Source organism: Chiloscyllium plagiosum, chromosome 48, assembly GCF_004010195.1.
Source record: "Chiloscyllium plagiosum isolate BGI_BamShark_2017 chromosome 48, ASM401019v2, whole genome shotgun sequence".
Lineage (NCBI taxonomy): Eukaryota > Metazoa > Chordata > Chondrichthyes > Orectolobiformes > Hemiscylliidae > Chiloscyllium > Chiloscyllium plagiosum.
This window is the reverse complement of record NC_057757.1, coordinates 6,084,532-6,111,445: the sequence shown is the minus strand read 5'-3', so window position 1 is coordinate 6,111,445 and position 26,914 is coordinate 6,084,532. Positions and strand designations below refer to the sequence as shown.

General features: G+C 47.9%; 1 protein-coding gene across 1 annotated transcript in view; it reads right to left on the bottom strand.

Annotated features, from left to right (window-relative positions):
* Window positions 1-26,914, bottom strand: part of LOC122544398 (zonadhesin-like) — a gene marked incomplete at its 5' end in the record, with an annotated part of 87,552 nt that overhangs the window by 12,159 nt on the left and 48,479 nt on the right. The window contains 9 exons of the mRNA XM_043683645.1: window positions 4,743-4,942; window positions 9,969-10,099; window positions 12,798-12,971; window positions 16,098-16,359; window positions 17,498-17,627; window positions 19,826-20,073; window positions 22,563-22,704; window positions 25,138-25,346; window positions 25,984-26,252. Of these exons, the coding sequence (XP_043539580.1) occupies window positions 4,743-4,942; window positions 9,969-10,099; window positions 12,798-12,971; window positions 16,098-16,359; window positions 17,498-17,627; window positions 19,826-20,073; window positions 22,563-22,704; window positions 25,138-25,346; window positions 25,984-26,252 (1,765 nt within the window). The remainder of the gene's footprint in view (window positions 1-4,742; window positions 4,943-9,968; window positions 10,100-12,797; window positions 12,972-16,097; window positions 16,360-17,497; window positions 17,628-19,825; window positions 20,074-22,562; window positions 22,705-25,137; window positions 25,347-25,983; window positions 26,253-26,914) is intronic.

The following is a 26,914-nucleotide window of genomic DNA, read 5'->3' as shown; positions in this document are numbered from 1 at the left end:
GTTCCAGCAATAAAGTTTCAACTACAGGAGTTGGGAGGTCATGTTGTGGCTGTACAGGACATTGGTTAGGCCACTGTTGGAATATTGCGTGCAATTCCGGTCTCCATCCTATCGGAAGGATGTTGTGAAACTTGAAAGGGTTCAGAAAAGATTTACAAGGGTGTTGCCAGGGTTGGAGGGTTTGAGCTACGGGGAGAGGCTGAACAGGCTGGGGCTGTTTTCCCTGGAGCGTCAGAGGTTGAGGGGTGACCTCATAGAGGTTTATAAAATCATGAGGGGCATGGATCGGATAAATTGACAAGGTCTTTACCCTGGAGTGGGGGAGTCCAGAACTAGAGGGGCATAGGTTTAGGGGGAAGATATGAAAGAGACCTAAGGGGCAACTTTTCACGCAAAAGGTGGTACGTGTATGCAAGGAGTTGCCAGAGGAAGTGGTGGAGACTAGTATGATTGCAACATTTAAAAGGCATCTGGATGGGTGTATGAATAGGAAGGGTTTGGAGGGATATGGTCCGGGTGCTGGCAGGTGGGACTAGATTGGGTTGGGATATCTGGTCGGCATGGACAGGTTGGACCGAAGGGTCTGTTTCCACGCTGTACATCTCTATGACTGTGTGACTCTATGAGGTATCTTGCTAAATACATGAATAGGCAGGGAATAGAGAGATATGGACCACTTCGAGGCTAAAAGGCTTTTAGTTTAGAAAGGCGTCATTTGTCAGCATGGGCTTGGTGGACCGAAGGGCCTGGTCCTGTGCTATCCTGGTCCTCCGCTTGAGAAAAGCCAGCGGAGGAGCCATGCAGGTTGGAGCTAACTTTGACTTCATCATCCATTACAGATGGACAATAAGGAACTGTTAGGCTGTGGCGCTGAGATCGAAAGGTTATTATCTTCCTTGAACTGGCCTGAGTTGGCATTTGGGGTGATACAGTTGGGTTGACTGCGTCTGGGATAGATGTAGGGATATTTGTCTAGTCAATCATCCTTGGCAGCTTTCCAGTGATCTCTGCCAGGATGGTCTCGATGGACGGACTCTGGCTCAGCCTGCATGGCTCCTTGTGATCACTGGGCTATCAGCAATTACTAAGACAAAATAAAAATACTGTGGACGGTGGAGATCTGAAACAATTGTTCGGATGGGTTGAAAGGGTAGGAGTAAACGGTATTGAGTGCATTTCCAAACGTTCCAAACGCACATGGAACTTGGTACGTGCGCTTTCTCTCTAGCTTTCAGTCGAGGGCAGATGGCTGAGGGGAGAAAAGGGCTGCGTCGCTTAAGTAGTGAGTCCCAGTCACCGAGCATCAGGCAGTGAGTTGTTGTCCAGGTCCACTGTTACTGCATTGGTGTCATCACGATGTCTCTTGGCTGCCTTTTAGACTTTGGCGTTGGGGAGAGTCGTGGGGGTGAGACACTCGCTGGATTCCCAACCTCTGAGGGTGGCACATTGGCTCAGTGGTTAGCGCTGCTGCCTCACGGCCCCAGGGATCTGGGTTCGATTCCAGTGTTGGGGCGACTATCTGTGTGAAGTTTGCACATTCTCCCTGCATTGGATTTCCTCTGGGTGCTCCGGTTTCCTCCCACAGTCTGGAGACATGCAGGTTAGGGTGGGTTGGTCACGCTAAGTTGGCTATAGCATTCAGGGATGTGTAGGTTAGGTGCATTCATCATGGGAAATGTACAGTAGGAGGGGAATGGGTCTGGGTGGGTTTCTCTTTGAAGGGATGTTGGGCCAAATAGCCTGTTTCCACACTGTAGGGATTCTATGCTCTTGTAGCCACTGGACTCAGTGGGGAGAAAGTAGTTAATGTTTCAAGTTTGGTAGCTCTTAATCAGAACTGACAGCAGTTAGGAAAAAGTATCATTTATGCTGAAGATGAGATGGGTTGGGAATGGGGGTTGGGGGAGTGGTGAGGGATAGGTGGACATGGAGCCCAAACATGAAGGGATACTAGAGGTAGACAGACGATAGTAGGCCAGGACAGAAGAGAAGCTGAATAAATGATAGTGAAAGTGGAGAGTCGGAGAGAATGGATAGACTGCTGAAAGCAATCATTGTAATAACAGGACTACTTTTAAGGTGAGAGGGGAAAGATTTAAAAGGGACCTAAAGGGCAACTTTTTTCACGCAGAGGGTGGTAATGAGTTGCCAGAGGAAGTGGTGGAGGCTGGTACAAATACATTTAAAAGGCATCTGGATGGGTATGTGAATAGGAAGGGTTAAGACAGATATGGGGAAAGATTTAAAAGGGACCTAAAGGGCAACTTTTTTCATGCAGAGGGTGGTAATGAGTTGCCAGAGGAAGTGGTGGAGGCTGGTACAAATACATTTAAAAGACATCTGGATGGGTACATGACTAGGAAGGGTTTAAAGAGATATGGATCAAATACTGGGAAATGGGATTAGATTAATTTAGTACATTCGGTCGGGATGGATAAGTTGGACCAAAGGATGTGTTTCTGTGCTGTACAGCTCAATGGCTCTATGACTAAGAAGGATGAGAATGGGTTAGCTGGAAACATTCCTGAAGAAAGGCTCATGCCCGAAACATCGATTCTCCTGCTCCTTGGATGCTGCCTGACCTGCTGCGCTTTTCCAGCAACACATTTTCAGCTCTTGCTGGAAACAATCCTTGTCATGACAGAACCAGGGTGTGGAGATTGGTAAAAAGAGGGATGAAATCATGCTCTAAAGTTATTGAACTCGCTGTGGAGTCCTGGATGCTGAATGGTCCCCAAGTGGAAAATGAGATGGTGTTCTTCAAGCTTATAATAATTAGATTCCCTACAGTGTGGAAACAGGCCCTTTGACTCAATTAGTCCACACCAACCCACCCAGACCTATTTCGCCTAGCTAATGCACCTAACTCTACAGGCAATTTAGCACAACCAATTTACCTAGCCTGCACATCTTTGGACTGTGGGAGGAAACCAGAGCAAACCCACACGGAGAACATGCAAACTCCACACGGACAGTCGCCCAAGGCAGGAATCGAACCTGCGTCCCTGGCGTTGTGAGGCAGCAATGCTAACCACTGAGCCACCGTGTCACCTCAGCTTGCACTGAGGATTGCTGCAGCACTGAAGCAGACCTGCTGATGTGGGAAGGCGGTGAGGTGTTGAACTGGCAGGTAACTGGATTCTCGTTGTCATGCAAAGCGTATTCTGCAAAGTGGTCTGTGTTTCTCCAGTGTGGAGGAGCCCGCATTGTGAGTAGCGAGAACGGCAGACTAGATTGAATAAAGTGCAGGTAAAGTGCTACCTCACCTGGGAGGTGTGTCTGGGGCCTTGGATAGTGAGGAGCGAGTTGGCAAACAGACAGGCGTTACAGCTCCTGTGATTGTGTGAGAAGGTGCAGTGGATGGGGGAGGGGGGCTTGGCGAGGTGTTGGGAATGGAGGAGGAGTGGACCAGGGTATCCAGGAGGGAACAATCCCTGAGGAATGCTGACAAAGGTGAGGAGGGGAATATGCGTTTGGTACTGGCATCTCACAGAATTTGACTGAAATGGCGGCTTATACTTCTTTGGGTCTGGAGGCTGGCAGGGTGGTAAGTGAGGACTGTAGGAAGGAAGAGAAGGGACAAGGGCAGATGTACAGGAGATGGATTGGACATGATAAGGACCCTGTCAACCATATAGGAAAATGGCGGACATTTCTGAGGCCTTCCCTGTGGAAGGTAACGTCATCAGAACAGATGGGTGGCACGATGGTTAGCACTGTTGCCTCACAGCGCTAGAGACCTGGGTTCAATTCCTGCCTCAGGCGACTGACTGTGTGGAGTTTGCACATTCTCCCCGTGTCTGTGTGGGTTTCCTCCAAGTGCTCCGGTTTCCTCCCACAGTCCAAAAATGTGCAGGTGAGTTGGCCGTGCTAAATTGCCCGTAGTGTTAGGTGAAGGGGTAAATGTAGGGGAATGGGTCTGGGTGGGTTGTACTTCAGCGGGTCGGTGTGGACTTGTTGGGCCAAAGGGCCTGTTTCCACACTGTAAGTAATCTAATCTAAAAAAAAGATGCGACAGAGAGAGAAACTGAGAGAATAGAATGAAGTCCTTACAGGGTGTGAGGATGTATAGTCCAGGTAACTGGGGAGACGGTGGGTTTGTTATGAATATTGGTGGCCAGCCTATCCCCAGAAACGGAAATAGAGATGTTGAGGAAGGGTAGGCAGGAGTCAGAGATGGACCAGGTGAAGGTGAGAGAGGGGTGGAAATTGGAAATTGATACGTTTTTCCAATTCTGGACGAGAGAGGGGAGCAATTATATCATCGAAGTATCAGAAGAAAGAGTTGTGAGTGAGGGCCCAAACAGGACTGGAACAAGGGACGTGCCATGTACCCCCCCAGGAATCACCACTGCTGCTGCTTAGAGACACATCTTAAAGTCCACCCCCTTAGCAGTGCAGAACGTGACCATTGTTGAAAAAAGAGAGACATGTTTCCGAAGAATTTTGTCTTGCTTCACCAGGAATGCAAAAAATTTCAAACAGTCAATTTATACTTCAAGGTAGAAGTGTGCTGTTTGGTTGGAAGGTCAAATCTGATTGGCTGAGATGTTGCCATGCAGAAAGTAGTAGGATACTTTTCTTCTGCAGTACAAATTATTGTGGTCCTTTGAACATAGGCATTCCTGACGAGGGAAAGCTGAAAGTTTTCAGTGGCGTGACACTCTTCCCAGTGATGTCTGTTTGCCAATTGCTGCCCGCTGTAGGATAAAGGAATCACATAAATTTTGTTTACGACCTACCTGGTAATACTTGTTGCGATAGGTGCAGCCGCACTGGCTGTAAGGCACACAGTTGAAACTGCTGTAGACAAAGCCCCGGTCACACTCGCAGCCTTCCATGCATGGAGCGTCGCATTCTGAAGGGGCAGCCAGGTTGGCGCAGGTGGGAGGACAGGCAGCCATGCACGACTTGTACGTACTGTGCGGAGGGCAGGCCATAGCTGCAAAACAGAAATCCACAGTTGGACGTAAGGATTGTGATGCTTCCAGCCAGATTCGGTTACTCTCCATCCCAGGGTAGTGAGACCTTTACCTCCTGTCTTGTTTGCAACCCCAAATGAAGGTCAGGCGTCACACAATGCCAGGTTTTGGTCCAACAGGTTTACTTGAAGTCATAAGTTCATCAGATTTAGGAGCAGAATTAGGTCCATCAAGTCCACTCCGCCATTCGATCATGCTCCTCACTCCCATCTTCCTGCCCTCTCCCCGTAACCCTTCAACCCATTACCAATTACAAACCTGTCTAACTCCTCCTTAAATTTACTCACTGTCCCAGTATCCACTGCACTTTGGGGTAGCGAATTCCTCAGACTCACAACCCTTTAGGGGACGTAATTTCTCCTCATCTCTGTTTTAAGTTTGCTGCCCCTTATCCTAAGCCTATGATCTCTCGTCCCAGAATGCCCCATAAGAGGAAGCATCCGCTCCACGTCTACTTTATCCACACCTTTTATCATTCTTGAACACCTCAATTTGATCTCCCCTTGTTCTTCTAAATTCCAGACAGTATAGGCCGAAACTATTCATTCTCTCTCCATACGCCAAGCCCCTCATCTCCGGGATCAATCCAGTGAACCTAGTCTGAACTGCTGCTAATGCCACTACACCTTTCCTCAAATAAAGGGCCCAAAACTGTGCACAATACTGCAGGTGTGGTCTCCCCAATACTTTTAAGGTAATACTTCCTTACCTTTATATTCCTTTCCTTAAACTATAAAAGCCAACCTTCCATTTGCTTTCTTTATTACCTGCTGTACCTGTGTGCCAGTTTTCTGTGATTCATGGACAAAGACACCCAGATCCCTCTGCACCTGAACACCCCGAAGTCTCTCCCTATTTAGGTAACAGGTCGCGTTCCTATTTTCCGACCAAAATGCATGAGACCAAAATGCTCAGACGGTGTTAGTAAAGTGGTTACAGCTGAATAGCAAGTGAAAGGCAGAGTCAAAGTCAGAGAGGTGTACAGCATGGAAACAGACCCTTCGGTCCAACCCGTCCATGCCAACCAGATATCCCAACCCAATCTAGTCCCACCTGCCAGCACCCGGCCCATATCCCTCCAAACCCTTCCTATTCATATGCCTTTTAAATGTTGCAATTGTACTGGCCTATAATCTGATTAATTGAGACAGAGGTACCATTTGACACTTCTGATCACCTGCAGAGAGTCCACTCACACCATTTGTATGATCTTTTGATCTCTCCGACTGTAATTTCTGCACCTGTGTGCTTCTCTTCACTTTACCTGATGACGGAGCAGTGCCCCGAAAGCTTGTGATTTCAAGTAAACCTGTTGGACTACAACCTGGTGTCGTGTAACTTCTGACCTTGTCCACCCCAGTCCAACACCGGCATCTCCACATCATGACAATCAAGTGAAGCACTATTATCAAAGTCATCCTGATTGCACCAAACTTACAAACACTGGCTCGATTTGATAAACTTGCATCTGGAACTCTCTGCCTCAAAAGGTGGCAGAGGTCAAGTCACTTAAGACCTATGGACGGGTGGCATGGTGGCTCAGTGGTTAGAACTGCTGCTTTACAGTGCCCAGGGGTCTGGGTTCTGTCTGTGCGGGGTTTGCATGTTCTCCCTGTGGATTTCCGCCAGGAGCACCTAGCAGAAACCCACGCAGACATCGTGCAAATTCCACGCAGACAGTTGCCCCAGGCTGGAATGGAACCCGGTTCCCTGGCACTGTGAGGCAGCAGCGCTAACCACCGTGCTGCCAATTTTGTACACCTTCCCTAAATCATCTCTTAGCATCCTCGCTTCCAGTCGACTGTGTGACCCAAAATTGCTGTATTCCCGTTGGCTCAGTGGTTAGCACTGCTGCCTCACAGCACCAGGGTCCCAGGTTCGATTCCAGCCTCGGGCGACTGTGTGGAGTTTGCATGTTCTCCCTGTGTCTGCTCCGGTTTGCTCCGGTTTCCTCCCGCAGTCCAAAGATGTGCAGGTCAGGTGAATTGGCCAAGCTAAATTGCCCATAGTGTACAGGGATGTATAGGTTAGGGTGGATTGGCCGTGCTAAATTACCTATAGTGTACAGGGATGCGTAGGTTAGGGCGGATTGGCCGTGCTAAATTACCCATAGTGTACAGGGATGTGTAGGTTAGGGTAGATTGGCTGTGCTAAATTACCCATAGTGTACAGGGATGTATAGGTTAGGGTGGATTGGCCGTGCTAAATTACCCATAGTGTACAAGGATGTATAGGTTAGGGTGGATTGGCCGTGCTAAATTACCTATAGTGTACAGGGATGCGTAGGTTAGGGCGGATTGGCCGTGCTAAATTACCCATAGTGTACAAGGATGTATAGGTTAGGGTGGATTGGCCGTGCTAAATTACCCAAGTCACTTAAGACCTATGGACGGGTGGCATGGTGGCTCAGTGGTTAGAACTGCTGCTTTACAGTGCCCAGGGGTCTGGGTTCTGTCTGTGCGGGGTTTGCATGTTCTCTCTGTGGAATTCCGCCAGGAGCACTTAGCAGAAACCCACGCAGACATCGTGCAAACTCCACGCAGACAGTTGCCCCAGGCTGGAATGGAACCCGGTTCCCCGGCACTGTGAGGCAGCAGCGCTAACCACCGTGCTGCCAATTTTGTACACCTTCCCTAAATCATCTCTTAGCATCCTCGCTTCCAGTCGACTGTGTGACCCAAAAGTGCTGTATTCCCGGTGGCTCAGTGGTTAGCACTGCTGCCTCACAGCACCAGGGTCCCAGGTTCGATTCCAGCCTCGGGTGACTGTCTGTGTGGAGTTTGCACATTCTCCCCGAGTCTGCTTGGGTTTCCTCTGGGTGCTCTGGTTTCCTCCCACAATCCAAAGATGTGCAGGTCAGGTGAATTGGCCAAGCTAAATTGCCCCACAGTGTACAGGGATGTGTAGGTTAGGGCGGATTGGCCGTGCTAAATTACCCATAGTGTACAGGGATGTATAGGTTAGGGTGGATTGGCCGTGCTAAATTACCCATAGTGTACAGGGATGTGTAGGTTAGGGTGGATTGGCCGTGCTAAATTGCCCCACAATGTACAGGGATGTGCAGGTTAGGGTGGATTGGCCATGCTAAATTACCCATAGTGTACAGGGGTGTATAGGTTAGGGTGGATTGGCCGTGCTAAATTACCCACGCTGTACAGGGATGTGTAGGTTAGGGTAGATTGGCCATGCTAAATTACCCACAGTGTCCAGGGATGTGCAGGTTAGGGCGGATTGGCCGTGCTAAATTACCCATAGTGTACAGCGATGTGTAGGTTAGGGTGGATTGGCCGTGCTAAATTACCCACACTGTACAGGGATGTATAGGTTAGGGTGGATTGGCTGTGCTAAATTACCCATAGTGTCCAGGGATGTGCAGGTTAGGGTGGATTGGCCGTGCTAAATTACCCACACTGTACAGGGATGTATAGGTTAAGGTGGATTGGCCGTGCTAAATTACCCACACTGTACAGGGATGTATAGGTTAGGGTGGATTGGCCGTGCTAAATTACCCACACTGTACAGGGATGTATAGGTTAGGGTGGATTGGCTGTGCTAAATTACCCATAGTGTCCAGGGATGTGCAGTTAGCGCGGATGGGCCGTGCTAAATTACCCATAGTGTACAGCGATGTGTAGGTTAGGGTGGATTGGCCGTGCTAAATTACCCACACTGTACAGGGATGTATAGGTTAAGGTGGATTGGCCGTGCTAAATTACCCACACTGTACAGGGATGTATAGGTTAGGGTGGATTGGCCGTGCTAAATTACCCACACTGTACAGGGATGTGTAAGTTAGGGTGGATTGGCCGTGCTAAATTACCCATAGTGTACAGGGATGTGTAGATTAGGTGGGTTAGCCATGGGAATTGTAGGGTTACAGGGATAGGATGGGTGTGGGGTGGGTCAGTGTGGGACTGGTGGGATGCTGTTCGAGGGTCTGTGTGGACTCGATGGACTGAACGGCCACACATAGAGATTTTATAAAAAGGACATGAGTGAAGCAGATGAGATTTTTCATTTAAATCATTATTAAGAGTGTAGCTTTGAGTTCCAGATTTATTAACTGAACTTAAAATCCACTGGTGGATTTGAACACATGTCCTCAGAGTACAGGTGCACAATCCTTTATCTGAAATCCCGAAATCTGAAAAGCTCCGATATCCGAAGTTTTTCTCGTGAAGTTTTTTTTCTGCATAACAAGGTTGCCTGGCGTGCAAACAGTTAACCCATCTGCACACCCACTTAACCCCTGTCACTCAGAGGTAGGGTGGGGGCATGGCCCAGCACTGGCAGACATCAATTCCGTCTCAGGGCTTGTAGTACTCACAGGTACCTCTGCTGTTTGGGAAATCTCAACACTAAACTGTCACTTATTCGGAAATCTAAAAAATTCCGAAAACCAGCTGGTCCCGAGGGTTGCGGATAAAGGATTGTGTACTGTATTTGACTGGGCTGCTGGGTTATAAGTCCAGCGATGTTATCCCATACACCATCATCTCCACTAGCCCTGTGACTCCCTCCTGTATTTGTTTTTTAAAATTCATTCACGGGATGAGGACATGGCTGGCCAAGTCAACATTTATTGCCCATCCCTAATTGCCCAGATAAGAGTAAACCACGTTGCTGTGGGTCTGGAGTCACATGTAGGCCAGACTGGGTAAGGATGGCAGCTTCCTTCCCTAACAGGGCATTAATGAACCAGATGGGTTTTCCCCTAACAATCAGTAATGGACTCACAGTCATCATTAAACTCTTACTTCCAGACTTCACTGCTCTGATGGGATTTGAACCTGGGTCCCCGGAACATTACCTGAGGCCTCTGGATTAGCAATCTAGTGATAATACCACTGGGCCACTGCCTCCCTGAAATTATAGAGACCGAAAAGGATTCAGAGACGGCCTGCAATAGCCATTCTGGTCTGCGGCAAGGAATTAACAGTGCCCTCCTACCAAGACTTCTTCCCTGAGTTTCACCCCCACACTCACCACAGCCGGTTTCTTGCCTCCAGTTTGACAGGGTGGTCCCATTTGCCTGGCAGACCTGAACATATGTCTCGTAGCTGGCACACAACATCTTGGAATTGTTGTAGAACTGGCACAGGTCAAATAGACAGTTCCTGTTGGGGCAGAAGACAGCCTTCAGCACCTCCATCTTAACCTAGAGGCAGGAACCTGCAGTAGCTGATAGTAAATGTTACACTTGTCCAGGTAAGCCCGAAGCTATAGACCAGACAGTTCGACTTCAATGGCAGGCACGTTTCAGGCAACAATTATTTGAAACAAGATTCATAGCCATTTGGACAAAAACTGTTTAATGAATAAACCCCACCCCCCACAAAAGCATGGGTTTTTTAAGGGCAAACCACATTTAATTAACATGCTGGATCCTGTTGACAAGCTAACAACTAAAAAACAGAAAAGGTCATTGAGGGCAATGTTGTAGATGTGATGAATAAGGATTTTCAGAAGGCATTTGTTAAAGCGCTACTTAGTGGATTTGTGAGCTCATGCAATAAAAGTGACAGTAGCAACCTGGATATAAATCATAGGATAGAATCCTTACAGGCCATTCGGCCCATCAAGTTCACACCAATCCTCTGAAGGACATCCCACCCATATCCTTGCATTTCCAAAGGCTAACTCACCTAACCTGTACACCATCAGCAATTTCCCACAGCCGATCCACCTAACCTGCACATCTTTGGACTCAGGGAGGAAACCCGCACAGACATGGGGAACAATATGAAAACTCCACACAATAACCCAAGGCTGGGATCAAACCCGGGTCCCTGGTGCTGTGAGGCAGCAGTGCTAACCACTGAATCACTGTGGCTAAGTGACAGGAAGCAGAGAGTAATTGTTAAGGGATGTGTTTTTAGGCTGGGAGAAGATCTGTAGCAGATTCCCCAGAGGACGCAATCATTTTACCTGATTATATTAACAACCTTGGTCCACAGTATGCATCTTCAGGATTTACAGGTGATACTAAAATTTGAAGTGCTGTAACTGTGGGAAGGATAGTTTAGATCGATGGTAAATGGGAAGACAAGTGGCGGGTGAAAATTAATGAAAAGAAGTGTGACATGATTGTAAAATGAATATACAGAGACAATATAAGATAGAGGTTACAATTCTAAAGAGGGTGCAGGAATAGAGGGACCTGGGCATATATATGGCAAAGTCATCAAAGGTGACAGGACAGATTAAGAGAGCGGTGAGTAAAATTTACAGATCCCAGGTTATATTAATAGCGATGGAGAGCACAAGAGCAAGGAGGTTATGTTAAACTTGGAAAGAACATGGGGTTGGCCTCTACCCCAGAGTGTTTCAACCAGTTCTGGTTGCCACACTGTTGAGGAAAGACATTGAAGAGAGTGCAGGAAAAGCTCAGCAGTGTGGTTCCAAGGATGAGGAGCTTCAATTGACATAGATAAATTGGAGAACTGGGGTTATGTTCTATAGAGGAGAGAAGGTTGACAGATGGTTTGACTACAGTGTTCAAAATCATGAAAGCTCTGGGTAGAGTAGAAAGGGAGAGACAGTTCCCATTGGTGGAAGGATTGAGAATGGAAGGACACAGGTTGAAGAGAATTAGCCAATGGCGACATGAGAAATTTTTTTCATGCAAATGCTTAGGGTTTGGAATGGACTGTCTGAAAGGGTGGTGGAGGCGGGTTCAATCGAGGCTTTCAAGAGGAGCTTGATTATTGTCTGAAAAGGGAGAATGTATAGGGAGAAGGTGGAGGAATGGCATTGGGTGATTTGTTCTATCACAAGTTTGGGGTGATGGGCTGAATGGCTGACTGCTATAATAATTCTATGATCAACATTTCTACCTGAATGCAAAGCCGATGTGTTTCATATTGCCACGGGGAAAGAGGGCACCGGAAGCCAATTTTGAGATCAGGTTACAGGCTTCCCTACAAATGAATGTATCTCACAGACAGCCATTCTAGGTGGTCAGCAGAGGGGAGAGGCTGTTTGGCCTTACAATGTACAGCCAGATGAAGGAGAGAAGGGAATGGTATCTGAGGAGATGCATTCTGGAACCTTCTAAGGGATTCTAAGGGGAGAGTTGCCCTGGCATGTGAAATATTATCAGGGCAGGCTAATTGCTGGCTTTGGTTTAGGAAACTCTGAAAACTACAGGAAAGGACTAGTGGCAGTCACTCCAACTTATTACTAACAAAATTAAGATTTGTGAAGCATTCAGTTTTTTAGGGGTTCTTGTGGCGCAGTAGAAACACTACCTCCTGCCACCATTAATTCAGTGGTACCTCCAAGAGCAGGTCCCTAGATGGTGATCAAGTCAATATTTGTCTTGGCCAATTTACTGAACCTTTGTTGAATTGGCTCCAATGCAGATTAATTCTTCCTTAAGCAGGGAGACTAACAAAATTAATCACATCTATGCACGCAGCCCAGTCTGTCACTGCTTATGGCCTTTAACAGCCCATTTGCCACCCCTGAGAGAAAAAAAACAGGAAATGACATCACCATAGGAAATGATGTCACCACAGGGAAATGACATCACCAACCCAAGGAAACTCAAACATGTAAATAGAATGCAGGCTACACCACCAGTGCTTCATTCGGATGCTCACTGAAGATGTGTCCTAATATGGTGACGAAACATCTGAAAACAAACCTTCCAGCTCAGCGAGCAAACCCACATCCAGAGCCGGTATCAGTGTCACAGGCAGTGACAGCAAGGAAGGGAAATCGTTCCACATGTCTGAAAAATCTAAAATCCAACCTCCCTCTCAGCGCATGGATAAAACCCCATCGGAGCTAATGATGTTGGATTTTGCTTACTGGTAATATTGCTCCGGATCAACATTGTGATGGCAGTCTCGGAATGGCCCCTGAGGGTCTGCAATCGCCCAGCAGTAAGCCGTGCTGTTCATCACAGCCAGCTGGTCAGGGCTACACGCTGCTGTAAAACCTGTCTCTGGCTCGGGACCAGTGTCCTCGCCGACGAGTTCACGCCTGTAACACACAGAAATTGCAACTGAAAGAAAGATCCCACAATGAAGGACAGACTACCTTCAGCCTGGCAGCTTACACCCTACAGCAGGCTGGAAGAGACCCTGATATCTCACAGTTGTACACGCACAGAGGCTGGACGTCTGGTCCAATGTGCCTGTTGCTGGTTCTTTAAAAATCTCACCAATGGCACCTCCCTCCCTGCTTTCCCCTTAACAGCACACTCAAGTTGGATGAGAGCTTTGACAATTTTGTATCAATTGTTAAAATTGAGGGTTAAAATGATCAGGCTTCAGTTGACAAAAAAACTGTCTCACAAGTGTGTTCGCTTGTAGAAATGCAGCCCATTACCACGCTTCTCAGAGGCTGTTAGGGATAGGCAATTAATGCTGGAACAGCCAGCGACACCCACATTCTTAAAGTGAATTAAAAAAAGCAAAGTTGCTAGGAGTAACTGTAGGCAAAAGATTAATCAAACGGTTTACTCAAATAACTTGAAGGCACCTGTCATAACCTCAGGAATCCCAGACTCTATAGATTAGATTAGATTCCCTCCAGTGTGGAAACAGGCCCTTCGGCCCAACCAGTCCATACCGACCCTCCGAAGAGTAACCCACCCAGACCCATTTCCGTCTGACTAATGCATCTAACACTATGGGCAATTTAGCATGGCCAATTCACCCTAACCTGCACATCTTTGGACTGTGGGAGGAAACCAGAGGAAACCCACACAGACACGGGGAGAATGTGCAAACTCCACACAGACAGTCGCCCGAGGCTGGAATTGAACCCAGGTCCCTGGTGCTGTGAGGCAGCAGTGCTAAGCACTGAGCCACCACGCCGCCCCAAGATTAGATTCCCTACAGTGTGGAAACAGGCCATTTGGCCCAACAAGTCCATACCAACCCTATTGCTAGTAAAAGACACATGTTGTTGAAGTTTCTTGGTCAGGATAATTCGCAAGAATACCAACATAAGAGGGGAGGGGCAACACGTTCATACTGCATGCAAAGACAGTGAGGATTAGTTGGCAACTGGACTTTGATTTTTTTTCCTTTTTTTAAATTTTTTTTTTCTTTTTTTTCTCTTTCTAGTTTATGTTTTTACCCCCACACTACTGCCTAACTGTGGTAGCAACTGGACTTTGATCAGTTGAGGCACTGCCAGGGAGAATGAACCCAATTAGACGATGACTGACAGTTAACTGCCGAGCTTTGTTTATGTTTAAATCAGGTGGGGTTGACTCTGATTGATCCAGCCAAGGCTTTACCACATAATTGTGGCCAGATCGTCTCTTCTGGCAACGCTGATCACAAGATAAGTACTGGTCGTGATGTCGGGGAGATGTTCCCTCTCCAAATCATACCCCCATTTGTCTTCAAAAGAGTGCTACAGATTCTTTCACACACACTGTTGGAGGCAGATCGCAAAGGTAGCATCTCTGACACTATTTCATAACCCTCTGGGAATGCCAACCGTGGATTTTGACCTCAAGCTTTTGGAATGGAAATTGGATCACAACATTTTGACTCAGAAAGGGTGAAACCCAGTGTGTCATGGTGACACTACAGAAAGATGGTGGTGCTCCCCTCACTCTCAACTCAGACTGTAGATAGGGAAGCACAACTTGAGACACCCAAGGGGAGTGATGGCCTAATGGTATTGTTAATCCAGAGACCCAGGTAATATTCTGGGGATCCAAGGTTGAATCCAGCCACAGAAGATGGTGGAACTTGAATTCAATAAAAAAAGCAAATCTGGAATTAAGAGTCTAATGATGACCATGTATCCGTTGTTGGAAAAACCCATCTGGTTTACTGATATCCTTTAGGGAAGGAAACTGCTATCTTATCTGGTTTGGCCTACACATGACTCTAGGCCCACCCTTAACTACCCTCTAGGCAATTAGGGATGGGCAATAAATGCTGGGCCTAGCCAGTGAGACCCTTATCCTGTGAATGAACAAAATAAAAACCACAGTCTACTTGGTTGACTGTAATATCTTCTAAAAGGAACCAGATTATTTTCACTGGTGTCCATGACAAACATTTAGTTAAAAGACCTAATTTTTTGTTTTCTTTATCCTTTCTTGGAATGTGGGCATCACTGGCAATGGCCAACATTTAGTTCCCATCCCTAATTACTCTTGCACTGACTGGTATGTTCAGCCATTTTAGATGGCAGTTAAGAGTCAACCACATTGGACTGATGGATTCCCTATAGTGTGGAAACAGGCCATTTGGCCTAACAAGTCTACACTGACCCACCGAATAGTAACCCACCCAGATCCATTACCCCTATCTTATTACTCTACATTTACGTCTGACTAATGCACCTAACCCACACATCTCTGAGCACTATGGGCAATTTAGCATGGCCAAATCACCCCTAACCCACACATCCCTAAACTATATGGGCAATTTACCATGGCCAAATCACCCCTAACCCACACATCCCTAAACACTATGGGCAATTTACCATGGCCAATTCACCCTAACCTATACATCCCTGAACACTATGGGTAATTTAGCACGGCCAATTCACCCTAACCTATACATCCCTGAACACTGTGGGCAATTTAACATGGCCAATTCACCATAACCTACACATCCCTGGACACAGTGGGCAATTTAACATGGCCAATTCACCTGACTTACACATCTTTGGACTGTGGGAGGAAACCGGAGCACCTGGAGGAAACCCACACAGACACGGGGAGAATGTGCAAACTCCACACAGTCACCCAAGGGTGGGATCGAACCCAGGTCCCTGGCACGGTGATGCAGTAGCTCCAAACATTGAGCCACCGTGCCGCCCTGCCGTTGGTGCCTCGGGTGTACAGTCACATGCAGGCCAGGCCAGTAGGGATTCCCCAATGGGCCTGAGTGAACCAGATGAGTTTCTGCTCTCGCCACCACTATCATCACTGATGCCGCTTGTGGGATCTTGTTGTGCAACAACATGAGGCTGAATTTCCGACGTCACAATGGGACTTAATTGGTCGTGAGTCTCTTCAGGAGGTGCTGAGGTTGTGAAAAGTCTCAAGATGAGCGCAAATCTCTCTTCCCTGCGCACTTACCAAACTTACCGGAGCCCTGAATCTGATGTTTCACCTTCGCTCCTACTCACCTGTACCTCTGCCTGTTGGATTCCTGCGGCTTCTGTCTCATCCGGCTATCTTCGTTGTCATCCTCATTGTCGTCGTCATCGTCATCTCCCTCCCAGTCGTAGTCATCATCGTCCCTATCCTCTACCTTCCAGCTGTTCCCGAACACATTCAGACTGGAAACACGTGTTCCGTCGGGCAATGTAAAGTCATTCCTGTACCTACCGTCGTATGTGCCACACAGCCCTCGGACCTTTCTCTTGTACAGGCTCGGGATAATAATATCTGGAGGAAGATAAAAGGGTTGGATGAGGCAGGGCATACATTTGTCGAAGAGATGCGAGTATTATTGCCAGGGTATTAAGGCCTTACAGCGCCAAGTTCGATCCCACCCTTGGGCAACCGTCTATGTGGAGCTTGCATGTTCTCCCCGTGTCTGCGTGGGTTTCCTCCAGGGTGCTCCGGATTCCTCCCACAGTCCAAAGATGTAGGGAATGAGCTGCCAGAGGAAGTGGTGGAGGCTGGTACAGTTACAACATTTAAAAGGCATCTGGATGGGTATATGAATAGGAAGGGTTTAGAGGGATATGGACCAAGTGCTGGCAAATGGGACTCGATTAGGTTAGGATATCTGGTCGGCATGGGGGAGTTGGACCAAGGGTCTGTGTCTGTGCTGTACATCTCTATGATTGCATGTTCACATTAGGTGGATTGGCATTAGTAAATTACCCCGTAGTGCCCAGGAATGTGCAAGGCAGGTGGGTTAGCTGTGAGAAGTGCTAGATTACAGGGATAGGATAGGGAGCTGGCTGGGCAGGATGCTGTTCGGATACGTTGACCCCACAGTGCTGTCCCACCAGCACCGGACACATGTCCCCATCTTACATTTTGCAAGAGCATTTCAATATTTGAGATCCAGACAGTGACTTGGCCACAGGTTAGTATCACTATCTGTAAAATTCCCAAGGTATTTTCTCTCTCACTTATTTATCTTGGGGAAAATGTATCAGGACTTCCCCAGAGGAGATAAATAATGTTTAGACAACAGCAGTAGTGGGAAATAAATGTACTGGTTGAACTAGACCCCCACTTCGAAGCTGGTCAGATCACCATAAGTCATTCGCCAGTTTTACTGCTTTCTCCTCCTGGGTTTTCAATTGGGCTGGGTCACTTCAGGAGTTGGTCGTGAGGAGATGGGTTCAACTGGGGATTCAAATAAACAAAATAGCAGTTCAACAACTATCAGCTTGCTCTAGGGTTGTTGGAAACAATTCCATATCTGGCCATGGTGGGTTTTGAACCCACAATTTCACTGGTTGAAGAAAAAAATCAGGCTCCCTTTGGTCCACCACACCAGTACATGATAGGCCACACTACACCAGCTGGATTCCGCCGCAGTGGCCATTTTGAAAAGCTCCCTCACCTGCATTTTCTCTCCCGTCAAAGTTGACTGAGACGCCAAAGTCCGTCTCCAGGTAGAGGGTCCTGGCTCTCTGGTAGACATGGAAACCTTCGCGCGACTTGTAAGGTGGGATCACCCTTTCATCATCCAACTGTGTCAAAAAGGAAAGTGAAGAGGTTTATTCCAAAACGCAGCCAGAGTGAGAAAACAACCTGACTGGAAATACCAGGGCAGCAGAGCTAAGGCCGAAGCCTTGGTTGGATTGAGAACTGAGACCTGACTGAACAGTCCAAGATCACCAGAGAAACCAGAAATCAAATGTCTGTGCTATTAAACTTCCTGGTCTTTTAACCATCATAGATTACTCACTTGAACAGTTGGAATTTAGGGATGGACAGTCAATGCAGGCCTAGCCAGTACCTGCATCTATGAAGATTCAAAATGTTATTAGATTAGATTCCCTACAGTGTGGAAACAGGTCCTTTGGCCCAACCAGTCCACACTGACCCTCCGAAGAGTAACTTACCCAGACCCATTTCCCTCTGACTAATGCACCTAACACTTAGGGCAATTTAGCACGGCCAATTCTCCTGACCCACACATCCTTGGACTGTGGGAGGAAACCAGTGCACCCAGAGGAAACCCAAGCAGACTCGGGGAGAATGTGAAACTCCACACAGACAGTCACCCGAGGCTGGAATCGAACCTGGGACCCTGGTGCTGTGAGGCAGAAGTGCTAACCACTGAGCCTCTGTGTTACCATATAATTGTCCACTTAATAATAATAAGACAGGATAGTATTTTGGAAACAAACATCCAACGAGTCTGTTTAACTGATCCCACATAGCCATTTCTTTCCATCCTGCAACCTAATGATTGTCTCCATGATTACACCTTATAGAGTCATAAGTGATGAAGGAGCAGCATTCTGAAAACTTGTGATTTCATATAAACCCGTTGGACTATAACCTGGGGTCATGTGACTTCTGACTTTGTCCACCCCAGACCAACCCTGGCACCTCCACATCATTATCTGTTGTGATTGGCCTACCTTCAGCAAAGTTCTCCACAGAGAGCTGCTAATGCAATATAACATTATGATACCACGGTACAGCAGTTTGGTTGGACCACACCTGTATGCAGTTTTGGTCTCCTTTGGTGTCAGGAGAGATATTATTGCCGTCAAGAGATTGTAGTGAAGGTTCATGATGGAGTTCTGGGGTGCAGGTATGGAGTTCCTTGAAGGCGAGGGTCACAGGTAGACAGGATAGTGAAGAAGGCGTGTGGTATGCTTTCCTTTATTGGTCAGTGCATTGGATAGAGGAGTTGGGGGGGGGTGGGGTTCATGTTGTGGCTGTACAGGACATTGGTTAGACCACTTTCGAAATATTGCGTGCAATTCTGGTCTCCCTGCTGTAGGAAGGAAGTTGTTAAACTTAAAAGAGCCCAGAAAAGATTTACAAGGATGTTGCCAGGATTGGAGGGTTTGAGCTATAGGGAGAGGCTGAACAGGCTGGGGCTGTTTTCCCTGGAGTGTCGAAGGCTGAGGGGTGACCTTATAAAATCATGAAGAGCACGGATAGCCAAGATCTTTTTTACCCCAGAATAGGGGAGTCCATAACTAGAGGGCAGGGTTTAATGTAAGAGGGGAATGATTTAAAAGGGACCTGAGGGGCAGCTTTTTCACGCAGAGGGTGGTGCGTGTATGGAATGAGCTGCCAGAGGAAGTGGTGGTACAATTGCAACATTTAAAAGGCATCTGGATGGGTATATGAATAGGAGGGGTTTAGAGGGATATGGGTCAAGTGCTGGCAAATGGGACTAGATTAGGTTGGGATATCTGGTCGGCATGGACAAGCAGGACTGAAGGGTCTGTTTCCGTGCTGTATGACTCGATGACTCTGCGACCAAACGTGTTCCCAGGGATGGTGGATCAGTCCTATAAAAAAACATTGTCCTGTACTCTCTAGAGTTTTGAAGAGTCGGAGGTGAGCGCCCATTGAAACTTCTAAAACAATTAAACAGCAAGATGCAGATAAGGACTATCCCGTGGCTGGGGAGTTTGGAACCAGGGAGTACAGTTTTACAAAATAAGGGGAATGCCACTTACGTTCAAGATGAGGAGAAATCTTTGGAATTCTGTATCACTGGAAATTCAGTCTGTGGGTATTTTTGAGGTAGAGGTCAATAGATTTATGATTACCAGTTGCACAGGGTTATGGGGATGTGGTGGGTAAAAGGGATTGGAGTGTTCGATCAGCCTTGATCATAATGAATGCTAGTACAGGCTCGATGGGCCAAATGGCATCATGTTCCTACGCCAGAGAAATAGTAAAAAGATGCCCTCACCAAGAAACGTTTCTTCTTGTGGAATTCGATGGAGTGGCCGTAAACGTTGATGTAAACTGCAGACAGGTAGGAGACCTTTGTGTTCCTGTTCCTCACTTCATTCTTGCCTTCGATGTTGAACGGCTGCAGGGCCTCGGAAATGTTGTGGGTGGTGACCAGGGTGTAAGTGCCCTTGCCTTGGAAGTGGTGGGCGAGGCCATCGAAGGTCAGATAGTGAGGGTCGCCCGAGATCAGGCACGTCTCGAAAGCTGGTCAGAGGCAAACAGATTAGAATTACGACCATCGTTATTTAACTGAAGAGGAACTGAGATTGTTAGGGGAGCGTGTTCAAAATCATGAAGGTTCTGACAGAGTAAATTGAGGAGTTCCAGTCATTTAGAGAATCCCTACAGTGCGGAAGCAGGCCATTCAGCCCATCAAATCCACACAGTCCTTCTGAAGACCAACCCACCCAGGTGCTCCATCCTGCCCTATCCCTGCATTTCCCATGGCCAATCCATCTAACCAGCACATCTTTGGACTGTGGGAGGAAACCCTCACAGATACAGGGAGAATGTACAAACACCACACAGTCAGTCACCTGAGGTCCCTGGTGCTGTGAGGCAGTAATGCTTTGTTCTTTGTGCTTTGTTCCCACCTACAATCTTTTGACTTGGTAGCGTCCATCTCTTGGTTAGGTAGTAATGTCAGTGGGCTAGGAATCTGGAGTCCCAGGCTAATATTTTACAGAGAGGGGTTCAAGTCCCACCACGGCAGCTGGTGGAATCTAAACGCAGTTGTAAATGTGGAAATATAAAACTTGTCTCATTGACGGAGACAGCAAAACTATTGTCATGTTGGTTGATACATCATCGTCTCTTTAGTGAAGGGAAATCTACAACAGGATGAGGACTACATGTGACTCCAGATGCAAACCAATGGAGTTGACTCTTAATTGTCCTTTGAAATGTCCCCAGCAATTAGGGACAGGTTGGCCTTGGCAACGGTTGCCATGTGAAAGAGTGGCAAGAAGAGATTGGTAAAAGGGCAAGACAGGGAGAATTTCTTTACATAGTGAATTGTATTCTGCAAAATGCCAAATGGTGGCCCCATGGTGTTCCTATGCATCTGCTGCCCTTGTCAGTCTGAGTCAGTCAGTGCAGCCATCTTAAGACATTATTTCATCCTTTTTTTGTTGAGAGATTTTAAGGCTGAGGTACTGGGGTAAACAGCTTGGGAGGCCTTGGTTTTTTTGTTTAATACAGCCTGAATGGGATGTGGCCAGCTCTCACAAATCAGGTTTTGGTTTCTCAGTAGCTAGTGGGGTCTCAAAAGAGTTAGGAGCTTCAGCGAATGTCTCCTAGCTGTTCCTCTCTCTGAATTTTCTCTTGATATTTTCTTTCCCTCCTGGATTGGAGAATTGCATGTATCTCAATTTTCCTTTTTGCCAAGGGGTGTGTTTATGGAATGTTACTGTATTGCAACAGTTAATTAGTAATAGGTACTGAATCTATTATTCAGTTAAGTTTTCCAATGGATTTAAGTTATTATAGACTTCTCTTTCTTTGGTTGTATTTTAACTACAGTCATAGAACCATACAGCAAGGAAACAGACCTTTCAGTCCACCCAATCCATGCTGAACATAATTCCAAACTACCTGCCTGCTCCTGACCCATATCCCTCCAGACCTTTCCTATTCATGTACTTATCCAAGTGTCTTTTAAACATTGCAATTATACCTACAGCCACCACTTCCTCAGGAAGTTCATTCCAGATACATAATACTCACATAAAAAAATATCTTTTGCCTCTCACCTTAAAAAATGTGCCCCTTGTCTTGAAATCCCCCACCCCAGGGAAAAGACACCTACTGTTAACTTTATCTATACCCCTCATTATTTTATAAACTTCTAGCAGATCGCCTCTCAACCTCTGACGTTCTAGTGGAAACAGTCCCACCCTTATCCAGCTTCTCCTTCTAACTCAAACCTTCCATCTTGGTAAATCTCTTCTTAACGTTGACTAACCCATTGAATTGCATCTGGAGCACGGTGCTTCACATTTGCTCTTAAAATAAGAAAAGATTAGGGTCTAGGCTACCTTCTTAAAATATCTCGATGGGGTCTGCTCTGTAATAGATGTCACTGGTTTGGAAGGTGGAGGCATGATGAGTTGCTGCAGTGATTTTCAGCCTCTAACCCCCTTTATTTTAACCCCCTTTAGGGGCGGCATAGTGACTCAGTGGTTAGCACTGCTGCCTCATAGCACCAGGGTCCCAGGTTCGATTCCAGCCTCGGGTGACTGTCTGTGTGGAGTTTGCAAGTTCTCCCCGTGTCTGTGTGGGTTTGCTCCGGTTTCCACCCACAGTCCAAAGATGTGCAGGTTAGGGTGGATTGGCCATGCTAAATTGCCCCATAGTGTTAGGTGCGTTAGTCAGAGGGAGATGGATCTGGGTGGGTTGCTCTTTGGAGGGTCGGTGTGGACTGGTTGGGCCGAAGGGCCTGTTTCCACACTGTAGGGAATCTAAAATTTCACCCGAGCGAGAGAGGGTGTTGTGTCAGTGGACATCCTACTTCTTTAATAGTATCCTGACTTCAAAGTGGCTTTGAACCAAACACTGATCACAGTGTGAGTGTTGTGCAGTGCAGTCCTGTCACTGAGGTTCAATGTTTGACCCATGTCAGCAGGGAGCTGAGCAAGAAAGTGAGGAGGATGGCGGGGGGGGAGGGTTTGGGAGAGAGTGCGACGGTGACTTACCGACCGGTGTACACTTGTATTTTCCGTTCTTCTTCAAGGCACACACTGAGTTCTCCACACACTTGTGTTTCTTGCAGCGTAGGTGTCCTTTCTTGCAGGTACACTTTGTGTCACAGTGCTTGTTCAGCCAGGTATCGCCCGACTGTGTAAAAACAGACACACACACACATCAGAAAACGTTAAAAGCGAGTCAGGCTCTCTCCTCGTTTAAAACCACAACAGCCCCGACCGTGACGGAAGGTTGATTGCCGGACTGGACCAGTGGTTTAGATTCCCTACAGTGTGGAAACAGGCCCTTCAGCCCAACAAGTCCACACCGACCCTCCGAAGAGTAACCCACCCAGACCCATTTCCCTCTGACCAATGCACCTAACACTCTGGGCAATTTAGCGTGGTCAATTCACCCTGACCTGAACATCTGCTGGCTCCACTGTCATTCATGTAATCGAGTTGGATGGGAATTTTGTGGATAACACTGAAATTGATGGTATAGTGGACAGTGAAGAAGGTTAGGAGAAAGTGAGGACTGCAGATCAGAGTCGAGAGAGTGTGGTGCTGGAAAAGCACAGCCAGTCAGGCAGCATCCGAGGAGCAGGAGAATCGACGTTTCAGGCATAAGCCCTTCATCAGTGAAGAAGGTTATCTAAGATTACAAAGAGATCTTGACCAGCTGGGATAATGGGCTGAGGAGTGGCAGATGGAGTTTAATTTGGATAAATGTGAAGGAGTGTATTTTGGTAAAATGAACAACGACAGGACATTTTTTTTTTTACAATTGATGGTGGGGCCCTGGGCAGCGTTGCAGAACAGAGAGACCTAGGGGTTCAGGTACATAATCTTTGAAGTTTGTGTCAGGGTGGTCAAGAAGGGATTTAGCACAGTTGCCTTCATTGCTCAGACCTTTCGATCATAGGAGTCGAGACGTCGTGTTGAGGTTGTTCCAGACATTGGTGAGGCCACTTCAGGAGTGCGGTAAGTATTTCTGGTTGCCCAGTTATAGGAAGGATGTTATTAAAATGGAGACTGTTCAGAAATGATTTACTGGGAGTGGAGGGTTTGAAGTGATGAGGAAAAGTTGATAGGCTGGGACGTCTTTCCCTGGAGCATTGGAGATTGAAGGCAGACCTTATAGAGGTTTATAAATTTTGAGGGGCATGGATAGGGTGAATAGCCAAGGGCTGTTCCTTGGGGGATTTGAAGACTAGGGAGGGACATATTTTTAAGGTGAGAGGAGAGAGAGGGGCAAATTTACTTACACAGAGGGTGGTTCATGTGTGGAATGAACTGCCAGAGGAAGTGGTGGATGCAGGTACAGTTTAAAAGCCATTTGGATAAGGACATGAGTAAGAAAAGGGTAGGGGCCAAGCGCAGGCAGTTTAGTCTTGGGGGGGATCCCTGGTTTAGAGAAAGTCTGCAGATGTTGGAGATCAGAGTCGAGAGAGTGTTGGGCTGGAAAAGCACAGCAGGTCAGGCAGCATCCGAGGAGCAGGAGAATCGACGTTTCAGGCATAAGCTCTTCATCAGGAACCTAGTTAGCGTGGACTTGGTTGGACCAAAGAGGGTCTGTTTCTGTGCTGTATGACTCCATAACTGCACAGGATGGGCTTATTCTCCAAACGTGAAAGGACCTCATTGGCTCAAAACACATGCTTGGCGAAAGTGGGTAGTGCAGATGCTGGAGATTAGAGTCAAGATTAGAGTGTGGTGCTGGAAAAGCACAGCAGGTCAGGCAGCACCCGAGGAGCAGGAGAATCGATGTTTCGGGCAAAAGCCCTTCATCAGGAATCAGGAATTCCTGATGAAGGGCTTTTGCCCGAAACATCGATTCTCCTGCTCCTCGGATGCTGCCTGACCTGCTGTGCTTTTCCAGCACCACACTCTAATCTTGACTCAAAACACACGTAGCCTCTTCCTCTCCTGAAACCCTCCAACTGTGGCAAGATCCTTGCAAATCTTTTCCGCACCCCTTTCAAGCTTACCAATAGCAGAGAGACCGGAAGTGAACGTGTTGGAGGCAGCTCAGAGGAGATTTACCAGACTAATCCCTGGATCGGAGATGGTAATTCTGAGGAAAGGTTAGACACACTAGAGTTGTATCCACTGAAGAGTGATAGGCAACCTGACTGAAACAGGGGAGCTCACTGAGGGGTCGAGACTGGGTGGGCATGGAGAACCCGGCAGTGGGGGTCACTGTTTAAAAATCAGGGGCTGCCCATTTAAAACAGAAATCGTACATTTGCGTTTCCTTTCAGTGGGTGGATGACGTTTGGAAGGCTTCCTGAAAAGTAGTGGCAGCGAAAGGTGGAATTAGAAGGGTTCTCAGAAAGGGGTTCAAAGGTTAAGGGGGGCGGAGATAGAATATGGATTTGAGGTGACAATCAGACTAGCCACGGATGGTGGATCAGGCTTGAGGGACTGAGTGGCAACCTCCTGCCCCTTGCTCGTAAGTGATTTGGTTAAACTGTGAAGGGCTGAAGGTCAAGGGCAATGACCCAAAAAGGCAGGAAACGCCACCCGTGCCCACCGGGCGTACCAACCTCCACAGCTGAGGCCGCCACGGGAGGCCAGCCATTACCTCATGGTAGTCACCGTTGTAGTCAATGCAGCCACAGTCAGCCAAGGCCACGCATCGGTCATCGCTCAGCACAAAGTTCTCATCACACTCGCAGCCCTCCACGCACGGCCGGTGGTTCTCACAGGTCGAGGGGGCGTAGATGTCCGTGCAGGTAGCTGGGCAGGGTGTGGCACACTCGGTGTAGTGGCTGTTCTTCTGGCAGGGCAGGGCTGGACAGTGAAAGCAGACAGCAGTGAGAGATGGGCCAGCTGCTGCCTTTACAACACACTCTGTTAGAACTGTCTGCCGCAAGAATCACAAGAGTTCCTCGAGATCTCCTGGGGGCACCATTCAACAGGCCAAGCAGCACATTGTGCTCTGAGGGACCTTGCTATTTCCAAGTAGGCTGAATGGCCTCCTCCTGTGTAACAGGCTCGAGGGGCTGAATGGCCTCTTCCTGTGCAATGGGCCCAAGGGGCTGAATGGCATCTTCCTGTGTAACAGGCCCAAGGGGCTGAATGGCATCTTCCTGTGTAACAGGCTCAAGGGGCTGAATGGCCTCTTCCTGTGTAACAGGCTCAAGAGGCTGAATAGCCTCTTCCTGTGTAACAGGCCCGAGGGGCTGAATGGCCTCTTCCTGTGTAACAGGCTCAAGGGGCTGAATGGCCTCTTCCTGTGTAACAGGCTCAAGGGGCTGAATGGCGGGTATCAGCAGAGTCAGATTTGCGATGCCTCCCTGAGTTCAATGGCCTGTTCGCCGTCATGACTCCTGCGATTTGCAGCCTGCTGGAGGAGAGGGTGGTGCGCGTGTGTTGGTGTGAGGGGAGCAGGGAGCTTCTAAAGCCACATGGAGGTCGGGTCACTTACGACAGAAGGTGCTGTTCCTCCACTTAATGTCAATGCCCTCGCTCTTGCAGGCTTCAATGTAGGACTGGATATTGTCGCAGAGAGTGGAGATCATGCCAGAGTACATGCACATGTCAAACACGCAGTTCTCAATGAATGAAGCTGGCTTCACGGTGCTGTGACACCGCTGGTACTTGGCTGTTAACAGCTCCTGGCACTGGGCTGTCCACACCTTCTTATCTTCGGCCGTACACATCGGGTCCAGATCCTCCCTGTCATCGGACTGGCAGCTGAATGACAAAAACATGGCATGAGTCAGCGAGACAGCTCCGTCTGCTTCACAGGACAGTGTCATCTCAGGGGCCCCGATGCCAACGTTCCTGGGGGGAGGGCGCAGAGATTCACGTCCCAGAATGACAAAGGCTGGAATTTAAATTAAATCCGATAAAATCTGGATGATGGAGCTGGCCTCTGTAAATGAAACTATAGGAAGGGGTTTGGAGGGATACGGGCCGGGTGCTGGCAGGTGGGACTCGATTGGGTTGGGATACCTGGTCGGCATGGACGGGGGTCTGTTTCCATGCTGTACATCTCTATGGCTCTACTGTTAATTGCGTACAATTCTGGTCACCACCCTACCAAAAGGATGTGGATACTTTGGACAGGGTGTAGAAAAGGTTTGATTAGATTCCCTACAGTGTGGAAACAGGCCCTTCGGCCCAACAAGTCCACACCGACCCGCCGAAGCGTAACCCACCCAGACCCATTTCCCTCTGACTGATGTCCCTGGCACTTATGGGGCAATTTAACCCGGCCAATTTAACCCGAACCTGCACACCTTTGGATTGGTGGAGGAAACCCCACACAGACACGGGGAGAACATGCAAACTCCACGCAGACAGTCGCCTGAGGCTGGCATCGACCCTGGGACTGTGAGGCAGCAGCGCTAACC